This window comes from Triturus cristatus, chromosome 11 (genome assembly GCF_964204655.1).
Source record: "Triturus cristatus chromosome 11, aTriCri1.1, whole genome shotgun sequence".
Taxonomy (NCBI): domain Eukaryota; kingdom Metazoa; phylum Chordata; class Amphibia; order Caudata; family Salamandridae; genus Triturus; species Triturus cristatus.
Genome location: NC_140594.1, coordinates 870,705,183 through 870,729,673, shown reverse-complemented (window position 1 = coordinate 870,729,673; position 24,491 = coordinate 870,705,183). Strand labels below are relative to the sequence as shown.

At 42.4% G+C, this 24,491-nt stretch overlaps 1 protein-coding gene across 6 annotated transcripts in view; it reads left to right on the top strand.

Moving 5' to 3' along the window:
• The window catches only part of SCHIP1 (schwannomin interacting protein 1), a 416,513-nt gene that overhangs the window by 376,536 nt on the left and 15,486 nt on the right, over positions 1 to 24,491 (top strand). For all 6 annotated transcript variants that reach the window (XM_085634727.1, XM_085634728.1, XM_085634729.1 and 3 more), the window contains one exon: positions 18,779 to 18,897. In XM_085634727.1, coding sequence (XP_085490853.1) covers positions 18,779 to 18,897 — 119 coding nt within the window. The remainder of the gene's footprint in view (positions 1 to 18,778; positions 18,898 to 24,491) is intronic.

Here is a 24,491-nt window from a genome sequence, read left to right as displayed (position 1 = left end):
TGCTGTTTTGAGATGTGTTGTTGATTACCTCTGCCGCACTCATTCGATTTCATAAATTGGTCAACACTGTTGAAGCGGGGAGTCTGGCTTTCATTGATGCCCGCTGAAGGTAAAATGAAATGCTCACCTATCAAACTTAATTTAGACATCTCAAAATAACCCACAAAGTGTTTAAACAAGTGTTAGCAAAGTCTGCTGTTGGTTGCCAGCTATTTGGCTTTGTCAAGTTTTGTTTTGTAATGGTTTTTGCAAAGCGTTATTTTTGGGGAAGCTGCAGTTCACTCATCAATCTTGACGCAAAAAAGGCTAAAAGCAAGCACATTTTTCGATCTCAAAAATCCAACTTTTCCGTACTTATCCCAGACACTGAAAGGAACTACTTTGTGTGGATTTGCTGCTTGGGAAAGGGCGGAGTGCTGTCACTCACAGCGAAGTTAGCCAGAGGCTGAAGTGTGCGGACTCGTTACCCAATGCCGCCGGCTGTAGTGGGTGGAATCTAAATGTGAGTGTCACAATAACAGACCAATGGATGAAGAGGGCTGGCTGAAAACCCATATATGGAAGTATATTATACATATGATTTTAGTAAAATCAAAAGGTATCTGCTGACATCAGACCTAGAAAGAAGCAACCCTTTGGCTTTCAAACACTGGTGAAGTGTGAAAAACAACATTCTGCTAGTTGTGGCCACAATTGTTGTGATCCTTGCACTGTCCATTTTAAGGTTATCATATGTGGAAGAGGCCGGTAGACTAGCACAGACCTAATAATATAATGTACCTAAAACATGTTTGTTAAAAAAGCTTGTAGGTTAAAAAAGGTGCTTCTGCATTCTACCCCCCCCCCCCCCCCACCCCGCCTCGTTACACAGCAGCTCTAACTTGATTCTTGCTTTCCAGCTAGGTTTTGCTCTTCTACAATGTCTGAAGCAGGGGCGTAGCTAGAGCTTTGGATGCTCAGGACGATCCCTATAATTGCCCCCCAGTGGTGTAAGAGCGGTGGCGCGTGCTAGCGAAAGGCGGCGACAAGCCGGGGGGGTAGGTGGTGGGGGGGGGGGTGACCCAGCAACTGAGGACGGACGGGAGAACAAATTAAAAAACTAAACTTCACTTGCACTCGCGGCCGCCCACAAAATAGTGACCGCCCGCCCCCCTATCCCCCCATAGCTACGTCACTGGTCTTAAGTGTTCGAAATTGAAAGCCCTGTCATATACTCTGATCTGTTTGTAGCTAAACATCTCTAAACTGGCTAATAGTTCAAGGATTTAGTGAAAAGGGTCGTTGAGATGTCACTTTCTGTTTGGTAGGTTGACGTTCTTTAATGAGGGTGCTTTGCTTATTGGTATGTTGAGGTTCTATGTTTATTAATGAAATGCACTAGTATATTATTTGCAATGGGAGCCATGTTAGACCAGGTACCCCTCTGTCATTTGAGGTTTATGATCTGTTAATGTGGAAATACAGTTCTCTGTTCCCCAGACACTCGCTCGGTGTAGAGAAGGCTGAACACTTTCACCTCAAAATTTTTCTCATAATATTGTATAGTGACATTAAAATATCCTGCCTTTTTTGACTTTTACTTGTAGCCACAAAGGAATTACCAAAGTAGTGGTTTTCTCTTGTTACCCAAAATAAGCTTTTGAAATTAAGGACTGGTTTACTTTGAAGGTATTTCAATGAAAGCATTGTGTTTATAATTATATGAGATACCTTTTTAAAATGGTGTTATTCCGTTTCATTTATTTAGGGCTAAAGGTAGTGTGTCAGCATTTTTCGTTAACAGTAACGAACTGAAAAATATTGACTTTAAATTTTCAAGCAGGTTCCCAATGTTTGTGTGAATGGTCCTAAACTGAGTGTGAGTAACAAAGTACAAAACCGCAAGTTCCTTGTTGAACTACAGGAAGCAAGTAGTAGGATTTCTCTATTTTTATTTTAAAAAATCTCAAATGGTCTGATTTACAAAAAAATGTTTAAGACTTACAAATGACTTGTGCTGATAAATGGGGGTAACTTGCTCTTGTCTAAATTACATTGTGTTTGCAAAAGCTGAAAAAAATTGGCATGTTGGTGAAGCAAGAGTGCACAATTTACTCCAGTATGCATAACTTATGTACTCTTAAGTTTTCTCTTAAATGTCACTTGTGGGCGTACCTTGGTGTGTTTCAGAGGAGTGATTGGCTTAGGAAATGCCATTTAAATGTTGGGCTCATCCACTGAGATGTCACTGGTTTGTTATATACACAAATTGTAAGTGCATTTGACACATTCCTGTGCAGGCTTAAGTTACAGTTGTAAGATACAGATGTAACTGCTGCAGAAAATGTGTGACCAATAACCCCATATTTCATGTGTGATGAAAGAACATGGAAGAGAAAATATTTTTAACTGTTGATGAAAGAATTGCAAATGTAATTTAATAGGTACAAAATTCCAATACTGGACCGCTGAATGTTTCGCATATTTGTGGTATATGCAAAAGTGCTCTTGGGAAACTGTTGTCAGTGTCTATTTTTCAAACACCTACAACTGTTTCCTAGGGCAGTCATATGTTATGCCTCAATTACTTACCGGTAATTGCATTACTCTGAGTCCTATTCCCTCGCTTCCATTACTTACATCCCTCCCTCCCTCCCTGGTGGTCCAGGCCAACCTTTTGGTATGGTTTCGGTTTATGTGGTATTACAGGAGGTTTGAGGGGGGTGGGGGCTACTTATAGCCGCGCGTGATGGATCACATGGTATGGGTGTCTGGTGAGGCAGGGATGCCTCGATGCGTAAGGAATGGAAGCGAGGGAGGGACGAGGAGGTAATGTTCTTTGTGAAGGGAAGGTTAGTAAATACCTCTATTGGGCATCATTTGAGAAAAGACCGATGCCTAGTTTACAAGAGTCATTTAAATCTGCTTCCAAAAATTGGGCCACAGATCTCTAACTAAGGAAGTCAGGCATTCTAATCCTGAGCACCACTGGTAAGAGGCTGCACTAGCTGACCCTACAGCACCCTATGAAGCACTAAGAAGTGTTTACTGTAGAGCTTGTGCCACATTTGCTAGCCAGATTAACCCCTTCAGCGCGGCGCGGATTTCCGCGCCACGCTGAAGGTTCTGTGCGCGGGCGGGGCCATGACGGAGCGGTTCCGCCATGCGCACAGCGCAACCGACGTGCATGACGGAACCGCTCCGTCATGCGCGTCGAAGGGGTTAAAGATCTGCGTGCCTTCTGCTTGACCCAGTGTGTATTTGGTACTACCAACTTATTTGTCCCGTCTTTAAGGCAGCACCTAGGCCTTGACCTACCTACATGAAAGTGCACCACATTTTAAGAGAGTTTGTAAACTAGGGTCATGGTTTTAAAGTGAGTCTGTTTCTCAAGGGTAACTAATGAAGACTTGTAATGCCGCGATGGTATTGTTAATGCTTTTTGTGGATGAATTCTGCAGTAAATGCAATTTGGAACAGATTTTGTGAAAGTAAGGCAGTAGAAAGCAGGACAATTTCCAGAGTGCATCTGAAACTTCAGCAATATTTTTACAAGCTTCCTGAATCAGCCGACACCACCTCTTGGGCTAGTGTTTGACAGGACACGTTTTCTGGACAAAAGGATTTGTACAAAGGCTCTGAGAAATCGAAACGTTGCAGATCATCACCTTTTTTTTCAAACTAAAGATTTTTAATGCCACTCCTGAATGGCCCCATCTTCCCTCCGCTTTGAAGGAACCCCCCCTCCCCTCCCTTCTCTCTCTCCCTCTCCCTCTCCCTCCCTCTCTCTCTCCCTCTCCCTCTCCCCTCCCCCTCACCTCTCCCTCCCCCTCTCCCTCCCTTGGATCCTCAGATATTCACAGATTCTTAACTCTCAAAGTGTATTCCATCTCTTTTTAAAATGGAACATCTTCATGCCCAAGTTCCTCTTTAATTACCATTTTCTCAAACTACTAGGTGGATTTTCACCAATCCCCCAAAAATAAATGTACTTTGGTAAAGTTCTAACTTTGTGCCAAATTTGGTGTACTTTCTTTCAACCATTTTTGTTTCTGTATCGAACAGCAAACATTCCTCTGGCAATCAAAATGGGAAATGACACTTTCAAGACTGCCATCTTTTTTGGGGGGCTACTGTGACGAACCTGCAAAAATCTTGCCGTAAAGGACCCATGGTGGATGCACTTTTTTTTTTCAAATAAGATTTGGCCAAATTCATCAAACAGCACGAAATGTATTAAGAAAACAAAATATTTTTCCTATGGAAGACGAAATCATGACTTCACCGGTGCTATCACCGCCATTGTAATTTTTTAGGCAGCCAAACCTTAGATGCCGGGTTCCAAATTAGGAAACAAGCAACAGAGTAAATTTGTATAGCTTATTCTGCATGAGCGTATTAAAACCTAAGGATTTTGCGCCCCTGAGAGCATCGCCATTAGTGATGCTCCAAGAGGTAGCTGAAGCTTTCACTGCAGCGGAGGGATTATTGTAATTGCTTCAGAATACAGTATGGCTGTCGCCCGCGTCGGATCCCACGAATAACTGAGGAGATTATGTGGCCATTGTTTAAGGCTTGCACAGGTTTCGCCGTATATAAAAAGATTTTAAATAAATCCTTTTCCAAATGGAAAGTTTTAACTTGTGACATTTGCTTATGTTACAAATTCCATGTTCCAACCATACACTTGATTTACAAGGCCACTCGTCCAAAAGATTTTTTTCGTTTTCTTTTTAATCCCTCCAGGTCTAAATGAGAGAAAGCTTATAAGTCTGGAGTCGTGATTAAGGAGATAACGAAAGCTTACATTTCCCATCCTTTTCCATCCTTTCATCGGTATAATGAAACTAGAAGGAAACGGAAGGGCCTTTTTTAATTAACACAATTAGAGATGCCTGTTTTATTCAACTATTTAAAAAAAAACACAAATAGCAAATGGTCTAATTAGTGTTGGAACAGTCCTTCAGTATTCGACATATAGCTTCCCATCATTATTTTTTACGGATTACATTTGTGTAAATATATTTAAATAACGTATAGGTGTGATCCATTCTGTGAGGTTTGTGGCCATTGATCACGAAAAGTAGAATATTGATTAACCCGTAAATGCCGTCTCCTTGATTCAGAATTGAATACAGTTTACACTGCTCACTTGTGCACATCTTGCTTGCCACAGAAATAAATGTTTATCTGAAGCTGGGACGATATCTCAGTGAGCTAAGCACCCACTGTTAATACCAGTGGGGCAACTGCAGTCCCACGACCGAATTCTAGCATTTCGTCATAGCCTGTCATCCTCCTGGTGCAGATAAAAAAGGACCATTGAGTATTTATAATAAAATTGATATTTAGAGCACTTTAAAACTGAGCCTAGTGACTACTTTATCGCAATGCTACAGATTCTATTGTTTATCTAGCTAAACTGTCTGCATTAAAACGTAAAAGATAGAAACTTTCTTTATCTAAAACTAGACCCTTTTTATACCTAAATTGGTCCCTTATTTACTCTAGGAATTGTCTTTCTAATCGTACATGGTTCTGAAACCCATTGACATTTCTTGGGGCACATATCTATTACATGTGTTTCAGTAACTCTTTCATAGCAGAGTTACTCTGTTTTTTCAAAACAAAACATAATGTCAAGTCTATTCAAATATTTCCCATTGTTCCTTGAACCAATACCTTCATAGCTTTGTGAACAATAAAATAATTTATTTTGCTATTAATGTATCTCCCTTTTTACTACCCATTTTTCAAAGTATGAGAAATGGTGGAGGGTGGTGCCTTCTTAATTGGTCCATGTCAGTGGAAAATCAACATCAAGAACTTTGCTCAAATTGAAATTGCTTGTGATGTTTTTATTACTAGTAGACAGTGCAGGTATAACTTGCGAAAGAAAAAGCAAACAAGCCGACACGTGTTTCGACCTAGTGGCCCATTGGCCTTGGGCTTTTTCAAGGCTAGAATGATTTGAAAGTTAAAAACAACTGTAGCGCCGTAAGTCCGGAACTTTCCACCCATACAGCGTCTTCATATAGCATTTTCAAAGTATACTTCGGTTTGACATTACTAGCCCCTTTGCCCTGTTACAGTGTGCAATTAAAACTTCAATATAAGAACATTGTCCTCAATGTTTTAATACAGTGTGAATGAGGGAAGTAGAGTGGATCATTTGAGTTAAAGAAATGTGCTAGAAATGGAGAAGATGAATAATGAAGCTAGAGACGGAGGAGGTGATTGGCTATAAAGTTTTTAACTTGAATCCCCACATCTTTGTATTTGTTTGTTATTAAGTGTACGTTTACAAAGGGTCGAGCCCCCAATCTTTCATGAAATTAAAATGGAATAATAGACAACAACAAAATAATTAAAATCATTGTAAGTGATGGGGTATAGGAGGCTGTGGAACCATACCAGAGGATTTAAGTGAGACATAGGAGATTACATTTTTGATTTGGAATAATGTAAAGAATGCACAAACGGATATAAACGTTTAACCTCTTCTATGCCCATGACGAGATAGTCTCGTCATGGAGCGCGGTTGCGCTGTGCCCATGACGAGACTATCTCGTCATGGACCCCGCCCGCTAATACAATGCCCGGCACAGGAGGGGGAAAGGGCGGGGCACTGAAGGGGTTAATCATAATTGGGACGGGCTGATTAAGTGAATGTTGATGACTAGTGCCATCCAAAATGTGGATGTTTGCCACCAAGGGGATCAGGTTGCTTTATCAATCATGATGCTTTACTCATTACTGTTATGTAATAAGGGATTATATCGCCTTCAATGGTACAAAACAAGTCCTTAGGCACTCAATTTGAAACCAGACCATGGCACGCCACGTATGCCGTGTAGAAAATAATTGTTTAATGGATTGTTTATTGATGGTCCTAATAATTATTAATATTAGTATGTAACACTTATAGAGCGCATGGCTGCCAGAAGGCATCCCAGCCCTAGCAGTGTCGCACAACAAACAACAGTAATGATGGCTTATATTTAGGGTACGGTATTTTGGTAGAGCCAGGTTTTAAATAGCTTCTGGAAGGGCAGACGCTGTGTTACTGAGCGCCGATAAAGAGTGAGGGCATCCCAGAGCTTGACAACATTGTATGAAAAGGAGCTGCCTCCATATCTTTCCTTTTTTATTTGGGGTAGTACAGCCAGAAATAAGTTGGCTGGTCGTAGCCTTTTTCTAGGGTGATAAACCGAGATAAGGGAATGGTTGATTGGGGAGCCTTTACCCCAGAGTGTCTTGTGAGCAATACATAAGGATTTGAACTTTATTATTTCAGTTATTGGCTGCTGATGACGTGTATTCAGTGCTTGGCTGGCCTATTGGGTTCTGGAAATGTTGAGTAGCATCCAAGCTACACAATTTTGTGTTAGTTGTAGCTTTCTTGTAGTTGTCTTTGGGGCCCCCAGATAGAGGGAGTTTCTGTTGTCCATGCGGGAAAGAACCAAAGCCTGGATCATCAGTCTCCTAGCAGGGAAATGAAGCAAAGGAAGAATTTTACGAAGCATTCTAAGCATGCCATAACATGTGGCTGCTAACTTCACCGCTTGATGGTCAAATTTAAAAGATTTGTCTAGCCACATGCCAAGGCTTTTGATCATCGCCTTGGGGGCAGGGGCAGAACCAAGACAGTTTGGCTATGCCAGTCCTAGCTCTGGAGTACGGGTATTGCACAGGAACATCAGCTCTGTTTTGCCTTTATTAAGCATAAGACAGGAATAATCCATCCATTCTGCCACTTTTTTTAAGCATACATCGCAAGGATAAGGTATTTTGAGAGTGATTCAAAGAGAGAACCAATTGGGCGTCCTCTGCATAGGTTACTATATTGATCCCGTAAGGTAGAACAATATCCGCAAGAGGCCTCAAGTATACATTAAACAATGTAGGGCTCAGTGAAGAACCCTGCGGCATTCTGCATTTAAGCAGCAGGCTATCGGAGACATTACCTTCTTCAAAATCTGGAAGGTTATCTCAGCTAAGAAGGACTGTATCCAGGTGATAGCACTCTCCGAAATTCCTTTGTTGCAGAACTTAGATCAAGAAGAATAATAGGCGCTGATCCTCCTTGATCAAGAAGTCTCTTGGATTCCTCAACCACAGTAAGAGTTGAGGTTTCTGTGCCATGTAGAGGTCGAAATCTCATCAGGGTGGAATGAAGAAAATTGTGGGACTCTAAGAAATTCGATAAGGTCTGATTAACATGATTTTCTAGAATTGTATTTATCCCAGGGAGAAGGGAAATCGGACAATAATTACCCAGTATCTCTGGAGCTAAATAAGGCTTTTTTAAAAGAGCTTTCACCATGTTACATTTTCAAAGTAAAGGTACTTGAACCGTGGAGATACAGAAATGACTCAATTTGAGTAAACTTGAGAGCACTACTTTTGCAGCCATACCGGATCAGAGGGTAGCCTGATTTTTACTTGGGATAACATTTCTAAGAGCTTGTCCAAATCGAGGACAGGAAATTCCTTCAACAAATGCTCGGCATAAAGTGGAGGATTGTCATTGATCAAAGGACTGCCTTAGGTTGAAGCACAGGTAAAAATATCATAGATATCTTGTATTTCGTTGTGGAAAAATTATGCAAGTTTGGTACGTCGAGCTGAGATGGTATCTGAAAAAGTATCTGGAGATGGAGGCTGATGTACATTTTTCGCAATTCAAAAGATTTTCTGAGAGGAATTAGCTGCAAGATTAATTTTTTCTTCGAAGTAAAGAGCTTGTGCTTTTTTTACTTCAGCCTGATGGAGTTTTATGATGTCCCTATATTTCTATTTACTTGATTTATTATAGTGGGCAGAGGAGTTGGCCTAATGGCTAGGGCGGTCGACCTCGAATCTGGGGAACTGGGTTCAAGTCTCGGCGTTGACGCTGAACATCTTGTGATTCTGTGCAAATCACTTAATCTCCCTGTGCCTAACAACTAAAAGAATATGTCCTCATGTAACGCAATTGGTGCTATGTAAAGCGCTCTGATACCCGAATCCTTCGGGTCAAGTTCACGATATATAAAACTCCGTAAAATGAAAAAAAAAGGAAATAATCTCTTCTCCATTTCCTTTCAGCAATTTTACAGTTTTATTTGAGCTTCCAAAGCTTAGAGGAGTACCAAGGATTAACTTTCTCTTTCGGTCTCTTGTTGCCAAATTTCTGAGGACTGACTTGTTCCAAGGAAGACTTCATCCAGTAATTAAATGTATCATTAGCTAAAGTAAGATTAGCAATTAGAGTAGGCTAAGTGTCTTTAAGAGCAAGGATCCATTGTTTAAGTGGCAGTCTAGACCAAGTATGTTCTAAAACTACTAGTGGTTCTGAGATGGGAGAGTTGAGTCCCCGTATTCCAGATAACTGGGATCAAATAATGATCGGAGCAGGACACCGGATTAGGGTCCAATATTATCATTGGAAAAAATGGGATCAAGTTTGTATTAGCTGAATATCTGAAAGATCTTGAAGGAGCTCAGAGGCTTGGGGGCTCAGTGGATCACCAATATGTAAATTAAAATCCTCTAATAAAGAGAAGTTAGAGGAGGTGCTAGCCAGATTGGCCGCTATATCAGGGAGAGAATTAAGAAATTGTATGTTCCTGGTGGTCTATATATTAAAATCTCTGAGAAGGTGCATGTAGGAGAAAAAGTGATTACGAAGGTCAAACGTTCGCAATCTGGAACTATATCAGGTTTAATAAGGCATTTGAAGGGTCTTTAACAATGATACCAATACCCCCACCCTTCTTAATTCCACAATCTCTTGGCTGGATATAATAGCCAGGGAGAAGGCTCAGTACAATGTTGGGACCAGACTCCTTATGGAGCCAGGTTTCTGTTAAGAATATGGCATCAGGTTGTTCTTCTTCTACAATAATAATTCGAAATGTAATGTTCCACATCTCCCTCTTGATCACCCCCCTTCCCACTTGTAGCTATATGACACAGTCATGCAAGCACAGGTAGTGTGGACTGGGGCCTGGTGGTTGATGATCGGCGTAAATTGTCCATATTTCACTTCCCCAGACTCCCACACACGCCCTGCCACCATTTTGGTACATACTACAGGCATGGTCTTCTTTTATTTATTTGTTCGCCCCTCCACTCCTCCTCCCCCACACCCTCTTCTCTCATTCACAGTGCCCAGTGAGTGCCTGGTGTCCCAAGCCACCTGTGATCTGTCTGCAAACATTTTTGTCCTGCACCATCTCCTGAAAATGTGTGATCCATCACCCACCTCAGTGCTTCCTGCTTAGTATTGTTTTTAAAAACCAGGTGTTTTGCCATCCTAATACTGTTTCTACTCACCCACCAATGCCACCCATACCCTCACGTATAGAATTCCTGTATCCACCTCCTTGTTGCCCGGCACACCTTCCACCCTGTATACAAACAAATATTCATGAGCAAGCACTGGAGAGAGAACAAATGCCTCCGGGTCACAGGCCTGTCCCCATCAGGGCAAATGCCAATCACACTCCAGTGTCAGTCAGGCTTAAGGCATGCTGGACCTACACAGGACAGCGAAAGAATTGCTTTGCTCAAGAGCGGTGGGTGGAGCAGATATTTGCTTTTACTGATGTTGTCAGATCGGGTTTCCCAGCAATGTGACATTATAACAATGGAAAGCTAAGTTATAAAACGTCTCTCTGTCCAGAGGAGGAGGGAGGAGATGTTTAATGATCTTTGAGCATTGAAGGTCAACATAAGAAAGCAACAAAAAAAAATCAAGTATAAAATCACTTCTAAGCCATACATTCAGAAATGGCATAATTGTATCCTTGCACATGGAATTGATTACTATAGTCATTCTATCAGTATAAATGAATTTTTGCATTCATAAATCTAGGGAATTTTAATTTGTTTGACATAGCTTATTATTTTATTTATCTAGCACCAATTATTAATTGAATTGTCTGTAGGAGCCTGTTGGAGGGAAAGAGAGTTGATCTTATGGAGTCGAGGAAGCACGAACAGGGGTCATATTACAGAAAGTGCACCGGGGGCGCAACAGGCATTTGCGCCCACTTTGCGCGACCTCGAGGCACTTACAGAAAGAGCCGTAGATGCTTGTGCGGCCCCTTCTGTAATACCAATAGCTCTGGCGCACATAAAGTGCTAGCACTATCTGCAGGGGGCATTCCCTCATTGCATGGGGCGTGCCTCAAGCAAATGAGGGAATCCTTTTGCCTCTGCACCCATATTATAGACTCGTGCAAAAAGAACAATTGATGGACAGAATGCTGAACAATGTCAGACATTCACCCAAGTACAGTGATCTGGGCCTAAATCCATTGTTTTGCTCCCTGGGCACAGAGGCAAAGAAGCTCTGAGAAAGCGCACTCACAGTGCGCCACCTATAAAAAGTGGCAAACTGTCAGTGCGCCCTCTGCAGGGGATAAAGGGGGTCCTATGGACCCCCCAGACATCTCTTTGCATACGGGTGCAGTCATTGACAGCACCCGCCTGCAAGGGGAGCTCTAATCCTCCTTCAAAGTGCAGGCGGGTTGCTGTCTACACTGTGAAAACACGAAGTGGCTTTAAGCAGCCGCTTTGTTTTTCACCTGAATATGCTTCCCCTAGGGCAACACGCGTTTGCATCTGGCCTGGAGGCGGGCAGCACATTCATCAAAACAGGGTGCATGTTCATTATTTGCGGGGAGCGCGCCTTTTAAAAGGTGCGCCTGGCGCAAACAATGAAAATGCGCCTTTACTGTAATACGACTCCTGGACTACTGAGGCAGGGTCTTTTCATTTGAAGAAGGTATTATGGCTTTTCCCTGAAGCTACGCAGAGCCAATACTAATGCACGGCGTTCCAAAGGCAAAGGCTGGACAGAGAGAACCTCCAGCCACCTTTCCGCCTCAGATACGCCAGTGCTACGAGCAGCAGGCAATTACTGCTAGATCTCAGCAGCGGAAGAGGACTTAGCATTACAGCTCCTCTCTTTCCGTTAAATCGCAAATCCTTATTCTTGCACAAATTCGTGTATTCCAATTAGTTTTTAGTTATCATCATATAAATAAGGTTCACATTTTAATATTCGAAATAATTGGATGCAGTTTAAAAGTACAACTGTAAATCCGTTCATTAGGCACAATTTAGGATTCCTGGGGGATCTCACTGCATCATCTCAAAACCCTGAGCTTTCACACAGATATTCCCTTTCATTCGATTCAGAGTAATTTGAAATAATTGCAAATTCAGCTCATTCACATTGCTTTTTGTGCCTTGTATAAATTATTATTTGACTTTTATATCTATCCAGCTGATCTAGAGTCTAATTATTTGTGTAGTGAAGAGTTAGAATGCACTGAGCTGCAACATGGACTTCTAAGAATTGGCTATGTCTGTAGTGCCATGGTGGCAGAGATGGGCCCCACTTGCAAATCAGTTTTTTAATATATATTATTCCTTATTGTTCATAGGAATGCCTGCGCTTTGGTTTTTATTTAAGCCCAAGCCAATTTCCTTCAGTGCCGCGCCAGATTTGACTTTTAAATGCATGTTGGCACTACATGTATTTTTGACAATACATATTTAAAATTAAAAAAAACATTTTATGCCTCAAAAACGTTTGGCGGTGGACTTTCTGTAGTAATCATTATTCTGCCGATGGACTGTGCACCGTTGAATATTAAGTGGACATTTCAGAGGATTCACAAAAAATCCCCAAGAAATGTGCATCTCTTTTACGGTCATATAATTCTATATGCATTCTACCTCCTTCACACTGAAAACCTGCGGATTTTCTGCACTGCAGACAGTCTACATTTACAAGTCCTGAGAAAAATGCATGAACATTTTCTTTTATCTCCTGCCAAGTAAATACTGGCCCATCTTTGAAGAAAGCCCATCTTCCTTGTCTCCATTAAATATATGATTGTTTTTTACACCGAATTTGCCCACTTGCATCATCCCTAGCAATAGGCCCATGTTGGCAAATTGGTTTAATTAGTGAATACAGAATCACTGGCATATCATTCTACAGTGGTGGGGGCGGGGGAAGCCATTTGGTGGGCAGGAGGGGTAGATATTTGTCGAACAGGCAGTAGACTGTTCATCCACTTTCATGTCCAAGGCCAATGGTAGAGGTAGGTGGCAAGAGGAGCTGGGAGGAAGTTAGGAGAACCAGTAGGTAGTAGCTTTACGTATTCAGCATTTTTTCACCAATTTGTTGAAAACTTTATTGTAACTCCGAGTCCGACCAGTTATTCCCCATTTCCACACAAAAACTGGTAATGGCTGGGCTTTAGCACAGAGATACAGGTAAACCATTTTTTTATTGCACCATCGTCCCATGGCCCCCCCCCCCAGTACCTCCACACCAACGGCTATCCAACCTTTAACGAGTTAATGAATGAATGAATGATGATGGATGTAACTTGATCTTTCACTTTTTTGCTTTAATTGAAAGTTTGGCTAGTTGTTCAACTCATCTAGAAATTTTAGCTGGTAAAATGCCTCAGTGAGTACATCCCTCACACAAGCATTGAGTGACCTGTTTGTAGGCCACGAGTTTGAATCTCAGCAAGGCCAACTCAACCTTAGATCCTGCTGAGAATGTTTAATTGAATCCCAGTATATTAGACAATAATGATATCTGTTATTTACCGAGATTGGCAGAAGTGAGGAAGTGTTATTTTATTAAAGAACAAGCAACTATTGTTATGATTAATGTAGAACTTACTTATCAAACATTCACTCTGTAAAATCAATGGCTTCTTGAGAATTATTGCATTGTTAAATAAGTAAATGTAAATGATAACGCTATTGTATAGCATGTTTCGAACAATGGAAAGAACTCTTGAAGGATGAAAACAGTATATATGTATTTTTGTGTTATTTGCTTCAAATCTAAAACCATATTTGCACAGCTTAAAGTTCAAGTTTAGGAAGAAGCCACTTGAGTATTGATGCTTCCAGACTTTGGTTAAAGAATCAAACAGTGTTTTATGGAAAAACATGCACCTTCTTAAGTGGTGGCTCATAAGTCGCTGCAAACCTCCCCAGGGAGAGCCAAATATAGGCTCCATAAAAAGCTGTTTAAAAGAGCCTGGAACCCCCAGCTGGGATGCTCTGGGAGGTGTTGCCATGTTACCAGGGCTGGAGTCTAATGATGCAGCACAGTCTCTATAGAGCATCTGCTTCTTGCTTGGATTTGCTGCTTGCAGCTCTGGTCGTCCATTTTCCAGGCAGGATGTCTGCCCTTGCTGCGCCTGCATGTCTGTTCTTGTACTTTGTTATTATGAGAAAAGCTCCCTGGGACCGAGTTATGCCCCAAGAGCTGGCAAAAGAGGATGCCATCTTGAAATGACACGCGTTTGTGAGGTTCTACAGCCTCCTATACTTTAAGCCCCGCCCACCTTTGGTGCAAATAGCAACTCTGTGCCAAGGCAAATGATTGGATGGCTCTGAATTTATTTACTTGATCCTGAAGACACTTTGGGGGTGCACCCAAGCACAGGGAATGAATTTATATACGGGCTGCATTTCTGATGCCTGCCTGTGCCCTGTCTAGTTCTAGTTGTTGGGGCTAAGTCAAGTTACACCTCTTACTTACTGTGCTGAGATTTTGCAACATTTGTAGTAGGTACCACTAGACGTAGTATATATGCAGATGTACACAGTGTAATATTCTATTTATTGCCGTTGCCGAGTGTGGGGCGGGGCCACGACTCGCAAGAGGTGATGCCTGAAGTGATTCATAATGCCACTCTCCTCACACAATAATGGTGATAGATAGCATAGAATCCTCTGCCCATTTGCATATTTGGTTAATGCCATGTCATGTTTTCATTTTGATTTGTTCCATGAAAAGGGATTTAACCAAAACCAGGTGAAAGAGTTTAAATGTGTGCAGTGTGGTAAAATCACTCTGAAATTAGATTGTGAGCATTATGAGTGCAGTTGTCATGCGTAAAGGAATAGTTAAGAGCCATCAGTGGGGCAGTGAAACAGGGTTTTCTCTTGTCACATTTTTGTACTGTGAAAATTGACTTGAATTTGACCTTTGCACCCTAGTAATCAATGTGCCTTCATTAATAGAGTTGGTGTAAATAACCAGTGTTATTGGGCCACATTTATTTTCACTGCTGTGGCATACAAATTATTATTATTGGTATTCTCAAATATTTTTAGTTGTAGTACTATTAGTTGTTGCATTGCTCTGGTTGATGATATCAGTGAAAGTAGTATTGCTGTTAGTAGTAGTAGTTAGTAGTATTGCTGTTGGTAGTAGTACTGTTACTATTGGTAGTTCTATTGATGTTGATGATACTATTAGTAGAAGTAGTAGTTAGTAGTATTGCTGTTAGTAGTGGTAGAAGTAGTAGTAGTATTGCTGGCAGTTGTAGTAGTAATAGTACCATTGGTAGTTCCATTGATTATTAGTAGTAGAAGTAGTAGTGTTGCTGTTGTTATTGTTAGTAGTAGTATTGCCATTGGTCGTTCTATTGCTGTTGTTGATGATACTGTTAGTAGTAGAAGTAGCAGTTAGTAGTATTTCTGTTGTTGTTAGTAGTAGTATTGCTATTGGTAGTTCATTGCTGTTGATGATACTATTAGTAGTAGTAGAAGTAATAGTAGTATCTCTGGTAGTAGTCGTAATAGTACTATTAGTACTTCCATTGATGTTGTTGCTATTAGTAGCAGAAGTAGTTGTAGTGTTGTTAGTAGTAGTAGTAGTACTATTACTATTGATAGTTATATTGCTGTTGTTGATGATACTATTAGTAGTAGAAGTAGCAGTTAGTAGTATTGCTGTTGTTAGAAGTAGTAGTTAGTAGTATTGCTGTTGGTAGTGGTACTGTTACTATTGGTAGTTTTATTGCTGTTGTTGATGATACTATTAGTAGTAGAAGTAGCAGTTAGTAGTATTGCTGTTAGTAGTAGTAAGTAGTATTGCTGTTGGTAGTGGTACTGTTACTATTGGTAGTTCTATTGCTGTTGTTGATGATACTATTAGTAGTAGAAGTAGCAGTTAGTAGTATTGCTGTTGTTAGTAGTAGTAAGTAGTATTGCTGTTGGTAGTGGTACTGTTACTATTGGTAGTTCTATTGCTGTTGTAGATGATACTATTAGTAGTAGAAGTAGCAGTTAGTAGTATTGCTGCTGTTAGTAGTAGTAGTTAGTAGTATTGCTGTTGGTAGTGGTACTGTTACTATTGGTAGTTCTATTGCTGTTGTTGATGATACTATTAGTAGTAGAAGTAGCAGTTCGTAGTATAGCTGTTGTTGTTAGTAGTATTGGTAGTGCCATTGCTGTTGTTGACGATTTTAGTAGTAATAGTAGTAGAAGTAGTAGTTAGTAGTATTGGTGTTGTTAAAATTAGTAGCAGTAGTACTTCCAGGGCAGGAGCCTAGCCATTGCTTAGAGGGGATTGATGCTTTGCTCCCCCCCCCCCCCCCCCCACCCATGCTGCTACTTGAATCTCCCATTTTACCCACTCTGGCCAGTATTGCAAGGTGAGGTCTCCTGCACCCGGATGTGCAGGTACCGTAGGGTCTGCTGCCTCTGGTGAATTCTGTGCATTACACGTTTTTCTCCGTTGAAAGGGGAATAATGGTGGGAGTGAGGCCACACTGATTCCCACAGGTTATTCCCTCGTTTGCAGCCTTAGTCGCCACGCATGTTTCGCCAGTAGTATTCTGGTGAAATGTGTGTAAGGGGCATTAAATCAGAATTCCTTTGTTTTTAATCAGGATTATCCTCTCTCTCTCTCCGCCCCCTCTCACTCTCGCCCCCCCCCCCCCCCCCTCTCTCTCCCCTTCCCCTGAGAAATGCTCACTGTTGAGTCGGGGTTGTCGCTTTCGCATTATAAGAGCTTAAGAAATGTTCACTGTTTCATCTCAAATTCTGTGTAAGCCTTACAAATCACAGGTTAGTGACTCCTGGTGTATTTTATGCAATCCAGCTCTGGCTCCCCAGGCATAGCTGAAGCTCTCCCATGACCCACATCCTGAATAGCCCCTCTGGAAAGGTATTTATTCGGCTAGCATGAATGTCGAAAACTGGTTCAAACAACGAGGAATCCCCACCTGCGCTGCTTATGCACATCTAGTCTCGTACTGCCCCTAGTGGCAATAGGTAGCAGCAAGCCGTGACCATTTCAGCAATAACTTAAAAGAAACTCATGAAAATATGTTCTGTAAGATTCCCTGAAATTGCTGGATTGATTTCTGGGAGAGCTTCATATTCAACCAAAAGCAAAAGGTAAACACAGCCCGAAAAATATTTTTGGGACTCTAACTAATTTTGTTTTTATTGATCTTAATGGAGTCATTAGCATGTTCCAAACCTGACATTTCATAATAAGACATAACCAGAAGCAAACGACTTCATAGAGCTTGTCAGATACATTGGTACAGGAAAGGTCACTGCTGTGCTAAACACCCGGAAGTGACACCTACATACCCGGAAGTGCTGACTCCGTGATGCCAACATAACATATTTTTAAGTTAATTAGTTGGTTTTGTTCAGTATAGTCCTGTATGTACCATCTCGTTTTCCAGACCCTCTCAGAGCTTTTGGAAATCACATGCACCATCCAGCAGCCAGCTGTGTGGAACTCGTTAAACAGCAAATCAAAACGGCAATCTTCACAGTGTATGCAGGGTTGAAATACTGGGTCCTCCAACAAGGTACTCATCGGTATGGTCTTAAACAGTCAACTCTTGGTGGCAGATAATGGAAATTAAATTTTTTTGCAAAGAGGAGGCAAAGAAAGGCCTCTAACTACTACTTCTGCTGTGGCGAGGGGGTTGCGGTGTGCTGCTAAGGTCGAACTGGAGAGGAACTAATATCTAATATGGTTGCCTATGTTCTCTGTTCAAAAACACAGCAGCAGTGTAGGGATGAGCCTGCTGGACATCCAGTTTACTTCATCATTGACCCCCCTATCTAACCCTGACCTGGCTTATGCAGATGTTCACTATCTAACCAATGTAAAAACAAACTTGGTACCAGGCAGAAGGAGGAATGTGCGCTGTGTATAAATCAGTGCAGCTTGTGCCTTCCTCCCCCATGGCATGCATTGCACAGGGAGGACTCTGGAGGGTTTTATGCCCATGCAGTATAACATCATGCCCCCTTGGTGTGGCTCCCCAAACTTTCTGTTGCCGGCTTGACGTTAAAGTCTTCCGCACTGCCCAGTTACACCCTGGCTTGCCTTCTTGTTGTGGCCTTTAGGACCAGAGCACTGGAGGCAGTGACTGGTGAGCACCATTGGTAGCCTACTGCCGGTGACCTGCTGTGGAACCTGATCCTGGCAAAAAATGAGGCTATAGGTGAGCAAGTCCCATCAAAGCTACTGGTAAGATGGTTGGCTTTATGCCGATAACTGCCTGAGAAGCCCATCTACCTCTACAACCCACTCAGAAAAAAACCTGCTGAGGCTACTACCTAGGTCTTGAGGTCTTTTCACATCCCTTAATGAACAACAGTTGCTTGCAGCCTCCAAAAATGAGCTGGAAATTCTCTCTGCACAGGGATTTCTAGCACACCTTCCATGCCACCATGTGATATCGACTTGTCACCAGGTGACCATGTGAAGGGACCTGATATCGTGTGACACACGGTGACTCCATATCTGTTGGCAGGTATGGATTTTCCTTGTTTCATTTCAAAACCTAGGATTTTTCCTCCTTATCAGAAGATCACACTCGGATGTCTTTTTAAAAAAAAAAACAGTTTTAGCAGAGTAATTTATTTGCTAGTCTAACTAGTATTCCTAATAATATTTTGAAATGTGAGGGTATTTATGGCAATGCTTTTTTGTGTGTTCCAGGCTCAGAAAAATGAAAGAGAATCCATCAGACAGAAGTTGGCACTTGGAAGTTTCTTTGATGATGGCCCAGGAATTTATACCAGCTGCAGCAAAAGTGGCAAGCCAAGCCTTTCTTCTCGGTAAGCAGAACTCCACATACTGGGCAGTTACTTGTTTTAATTATATGGAAGTCCAGTGGCATCAAATCAAAGGGCCATGTCCACACATGAATCCAAGCAAAAAAAGAGAAATGGAAGCAGATGGAAATTTCTGATGTCCCAGTGAAACTTAAAAATGTCTCTATCTACTATTATGTTTTATATAAATCAGACATGGGTTCAGTCATCAATGTTAACTTAGCCATTGGACCCGATACGCAACAGAAAATTGTATGTTAAAAGTTTAGCATTCCTATTAAATTGTTGTATGAAAAAGTTATTTGTCAAAATCACAAGCATTTGGATATACTATGTGCCTCAGCCTACTTAGAAGTAAACGTTGTTATGCAATGTCCACATATCTACTGCATTTTTGGTTTTGCGCTGGTGTCTAAACTGGTCCTTGGTATTTCCAGTTTAAATGAATGTTTTTGTGAGTCCAGCCACCCTTGGCATATTAAACTTAATCACAACTGGTGTTAAGGAAACGTGGTAAGAGATCCATAGTTAAATATGTGACTCGGACCCACTACTGGGGTGTGTTCACTTCTGTACAGCCATGTTAATTAGAACTTCCATCTGAACCTCAGGTTTCTGTAATATACTTCGCTCTATTGCTTGAAATTCATTGTACTGTTCTTGGATTCCTTGCACCCTCAAAAAATGTTCTTTATCCCATCATTAGATAATTGTTTAATAGAAGTATATCTGGACACAGTGGGGTGAATGGATTATCTTCAATAAGTGATTATAGCTTTATAGCCCGATACGGCTATTAGAGGCCCGCTCCAGCGTTAAAGGCCCGTTCCAGCGTTAAAGGCCCAAGCCGAAGATGAGGGCCTCTAACAAGGGAGAGGGACTTTAATATAGCCTCATAGCCCGCCGTAGCGGGCTATACCGGCTATTAAAGGCCCGAGCCGAAGGCGAGGGACTTTAACAAAAGCAGCGGGACTTTAATAGCGGTATAGCCCTGCAACGAAGGGCTATAAGGCTATTAGAACATTCTGCCACTAGAGGGCAGAATGTTCCAACAAATTAAACAAAGGCTTCTCGAAGCTCGAGGGGATTTAAATCCCCTCGAGCTTCGAGAGGCTTTTGTAAAATATTGGAATGTTGCTCTGCGGGCCTTTACCGGCCCGTAGAAGCACGGAGCACTCCATTGTCTACAATGGAGTGCTCCACATTCCAATGTTCTAATAGCCGTTATAGCCCAGCTAGGAAGGGCTATAAGGCTATTAGAAGGGCAGAATGTTCTAATAAATAAAAACAAAGGCCTCTCGGAGCCCAAGGGGATTTAAAACCCCTCGGACTCCGAGAGGCCTTTGTGAAAACAACATTGGAATGTTGCTTTGCGGGCCTTTACCGGCCCGTAGAAGCTTGCAGCACTTCATTGTATTCAATGGAGTGCTCCACATTCCAATGTTCTTCTAAACAGTAGCCTCAAAATTCTGTGTTTAAGGTCAAGACAGGCGTTCCATTTAGATGTTGTGTGGAGGAGAACACACTCCTGAAAGGGTGTGCAGTCACAAATTGTCTTAGACCCTTACGTGAGGGAAAAGGGTATCGCTTCCAATGCCCGAGGACAGGACAAATGGCCGGGCAAAAATGGAGGGTAACTAGAGCGTTGGTTTATCAATCAATCGTTAGCATGGAGCCCACCAATCTGAACCAAGTTGTAAATGTTGACACTTTCCAGAGTTTAGATTTTCTGTTGTCACCACATGAAACCCTTTCTGAACCCAAAGGATGACCCTTTCTTATGATGCTCAACCATTTCGTGAGTGTGAAGAAGGCCAGACAAATCATTCCAGAGTCACATGGTTTGGTGGGTAATTTGGATTCAAGGTTTGGCAAACTTTACAAATCTTTAAAAATCTAACTGTTTGTGGTATTTGCAAAAGTCCTGGGAACTTCAGTAGAGAACAAAAAGATCATAGCAGTTCCTACAGAAAGCAATTCACGTGAAGAACAGTTTCATTGTGGTAGCGAAAGAACTGTTGCAAGAGGCAGGACATGAAACTGTTGCGGTCACAGGTTTCAATTTTAGTTTGACCATAATTTAGCGCTGCTTATAATACTAATAAATGTGTTCCAAAACAATGGTACTAATTTTATCCGCTTGAGAAGAATGAGGAGCACATCTAAGCTCCAGGCTGTCTTGGACGGTCAATCCATCTTGAAGGCAGTTTTCCAATATTTTCCTCTGAGGCCAGCAGGTCTACTTCGGGAAGACTGGAGCATTTTGGGATGTGATGAAATATCTGTGGTTGGATAGAGAGAGAGAACTCTTGAGAGGAAGGGAATAGCCAATCATGTGACTAGCCAGATTATACTCTTCCTCCTTGTGACATGTGAACATCAGAGCAGAATCTCCTGTCTTTGCACAACTGCTAACCAAGTACCCTTGGCAGACAAGACCGGGGAATGAGAAAACACTGTTCAATTTTTGGGGATGCCTTGCTACCTGGAAGGCCCTATGGTCTCAGACCAACAACGGGTGAGAAGGTGCACTGCAAGGCACAATGAAAAGATGTCTTCTTCTGCCAGACAAGTGGCCCCACTCAGTTGAGGTCCACCAACTCTGTATCGTATGCCTTCTTGCTGGCATCAGTTCAGATTGAAACTGAAGTGGGTGGATCCGGGAACACCCACACCTCTCCAACAGGTTGGAAGAGACCAACCACAAATCCTGGCTCTTCCAAACCAGGAACACTCAGATTCATTTGTTATAGTCTGGTAATGAAGAAACCTCTGGCTTCGTAAATGGTGGTTACTCACAAATAATGGTGGGTGAAGCTAGATGGCACAGGAGCCCCTTTATGTCTCTATTAGCAACTACAAATGTGTGTGCTAGATCCCCGCACCAGGCGCATCATCAGGTGCAGGATCTGAACCTTACAAAGAAGGTCAACCAGTATGGAGCCAATCATAGGGATTCTGGTATAAAAAAGATGCAATTATCTTATGGTCCATTGACATTGATTCATATAGGACCACGAGCTGTAGGCCAACAAGCTTGGGACCCCGGGAGTGAATCTGAATAATATGTTTAAGTGCCAAGTCACCTTCCACAAGGGCCTCCCCATTTATTGGCTTTGCTTTCAGAACACCAGATCCTTTAGCTGTTACGTATGGATCATTTGACATGAGATCCACCAGAACTAAACCATATGCTCTATAGCCAGTACAACTTTGCGTTGATCACCTTCCTGCTGCAAGGCATAGAGAAAGGCCTGTGGATTAGAGAGGGAAGTCCAAAATGTGAAAGATTCCACACTTGATTTATTCTTAGTCAGTGGTCAGATCTTTGAGCAACATTCCATTTCATCGTTTTATGGTCACTGCGCCCTTGCAGAAGCTCATCTACGTGGAAACTACTATTGTTCACAGCACTAAAGAGGCGGTTCAACCTGAAAATCAAAGCTGCGTCCCATCTGAATGGGAACACAAATATTACTCTTGTGCTGGTAAGGTTGGGTTGCATATCCACCATTTCCTTTTTTGTGCAACATTTCTTATTTTGTGCAACTTCTTTACTTCCACATTGAACTTTTTCTCCGCTTGTGTAGCTGTAGCTTTATCAGTGGTGACCCATGCCACCTGACGTGAAAGGCTTGTTAATACAGTGCCATAGGAATTCAATACAAACGCTCCCGCTGGTGCCTGTTGGAGAAGGGAGGTTGGTGAACCTGGTTTCCTGAAACATACTTGGCCTGTTGCTTCTGTTCTGCTTTGGGCACCGATGATGATGCGGCATCATCATGTTGGTGTCATATAGAACTCATCCATGGTGACTGCATCAGATATTGCTGTGCCAGGATGCTTTCCAATGCCTTATCAATTATGTTCCATTGCAACTTTGTGTGCCCCCTCAAAGAGAGCTTACAATGAACTCCCAGAAAAACCTCCTAAAGCACAGGAGCCGAGCCATCCATGTTCTACCTTCATGGGTGTTTTCTCTCGCTCTTTCCTTTTCATCCTCGAATTCAGGTTGCACCTCAACCTTACAACAGGTAGGGTTTGGCTTTTAGAGCACTCCTACTCCCTGGAGCAACACAAGCTACTCTGGAGTCTGCAACTCACACCTTTTTTGGCAGATGGCACCACTGCACATGCTTGCGCCCGCTGATGGGCAAATTCATGGACTGTGCAGTCCTCTCCCCTCCCCATGGAGCTATAATGTATCAAAAACCTCCCCCCCACCTTAAACATCCTCACCCTGACCACGCATTCAAGAATCCTGTGTGCAGGTGTACACAGCTCCTAGTGCACTAACCCACGATGAATCATGGCCTCCTCCCCAATTGTTGTTTTTGCATTTGTCACCTCGAGTGGGACGGGTATGGTCAGACGTGAGTCCTGTGCTCTCCATGCCACATGAAACAAGCTATCCTGGCTGATGAGGGGTGAAACCCCGAAACCGGTCCTAGGATGCTTGTTTCCAGTGCAGGGAGGACCTGGCCTGGCAGTTCGGACTGGACTGTTCCCATGGAAAGTAGGGTCAAGAATGATTTGCATATGCACTGGGTCAAAACTGGAATTGCATGGTGAGCAAAAAACGATGGATTTAAACCCAGATCTCTGTACTGGGGTGAATGTTTGACATTGATCAGCATTCTGTCCATCTATTGTTCTTTTTGCATTCGTAACTCTCAATGAATCATGTCCTTCTCCCCTCACCCGGCCTTAAACACCCTCACCCCGACCACGCATGCAAGAAGCCGGGGAGCAGGTATACATAGCTCCTGGTGCATTCCACCAATTCCTACGCTCTGCTGCATTGTGGATGGGGGTGGGGATGAGGGAATTTAAAAAGTCTTGCGGCGGTGGGGTGAGGAGTCCAGACTCTTCACCGTCAGCCCTCTGAATATACGAGCGGGCTCAGGCACAACTATGGGTGTCCGCGAGCCCTTCCTGCCCCCCGGACCTCCTGTGAGACCAGAAACAGCTCAGGCCAGGCACACTCGGTATGTCAGCTAAATATACTGAAGAGATGTCATGCGGGGCAAGCTGCAGCCTTCGCAACTGGGGACCTAGGTGCTAGGCCCAACCAGCTAGGTTCTATATTAAATACCAATACTTACACATAGATAAACATTCTGACCTGATCATAACCAGCTGCGTTAGGAAGACTCCTACCTGAGGCCTGAGGTTAGTTACAGGGAGAAAACTCGTGTGGTGAGGGGGGGGGGGGGGGGTTGCCACTAATATTTTTAGAGTAGCAAGTGGGAGAAGCAATGTATTAAAAATAAAGTAGGAATTAATGTATTGGTGACATACTATTCCGGCCTGTCTCTCTCTTGAGTGGTGCACTCGTCTCTAGTGACTAATGCCTGGCTGGTCTTAGGGACGAGAACTCGGTTCTCACTTGAATGAATCTTGACAAACGCTCACGCGTATTTAGACTAGTGCAAAAATGGTGGAAATGTGTGATTTTGTACTGATGTACAAGTTAGTATTATTTCTTCTGCCAAGCGTGCGTAACGAAGCAATACTACATTACATCGCAAAACAATTACCACTAGCAAACAAGTAGCAAAACGTATGCTATAGTAGAATTGATATTTTAACGTTTT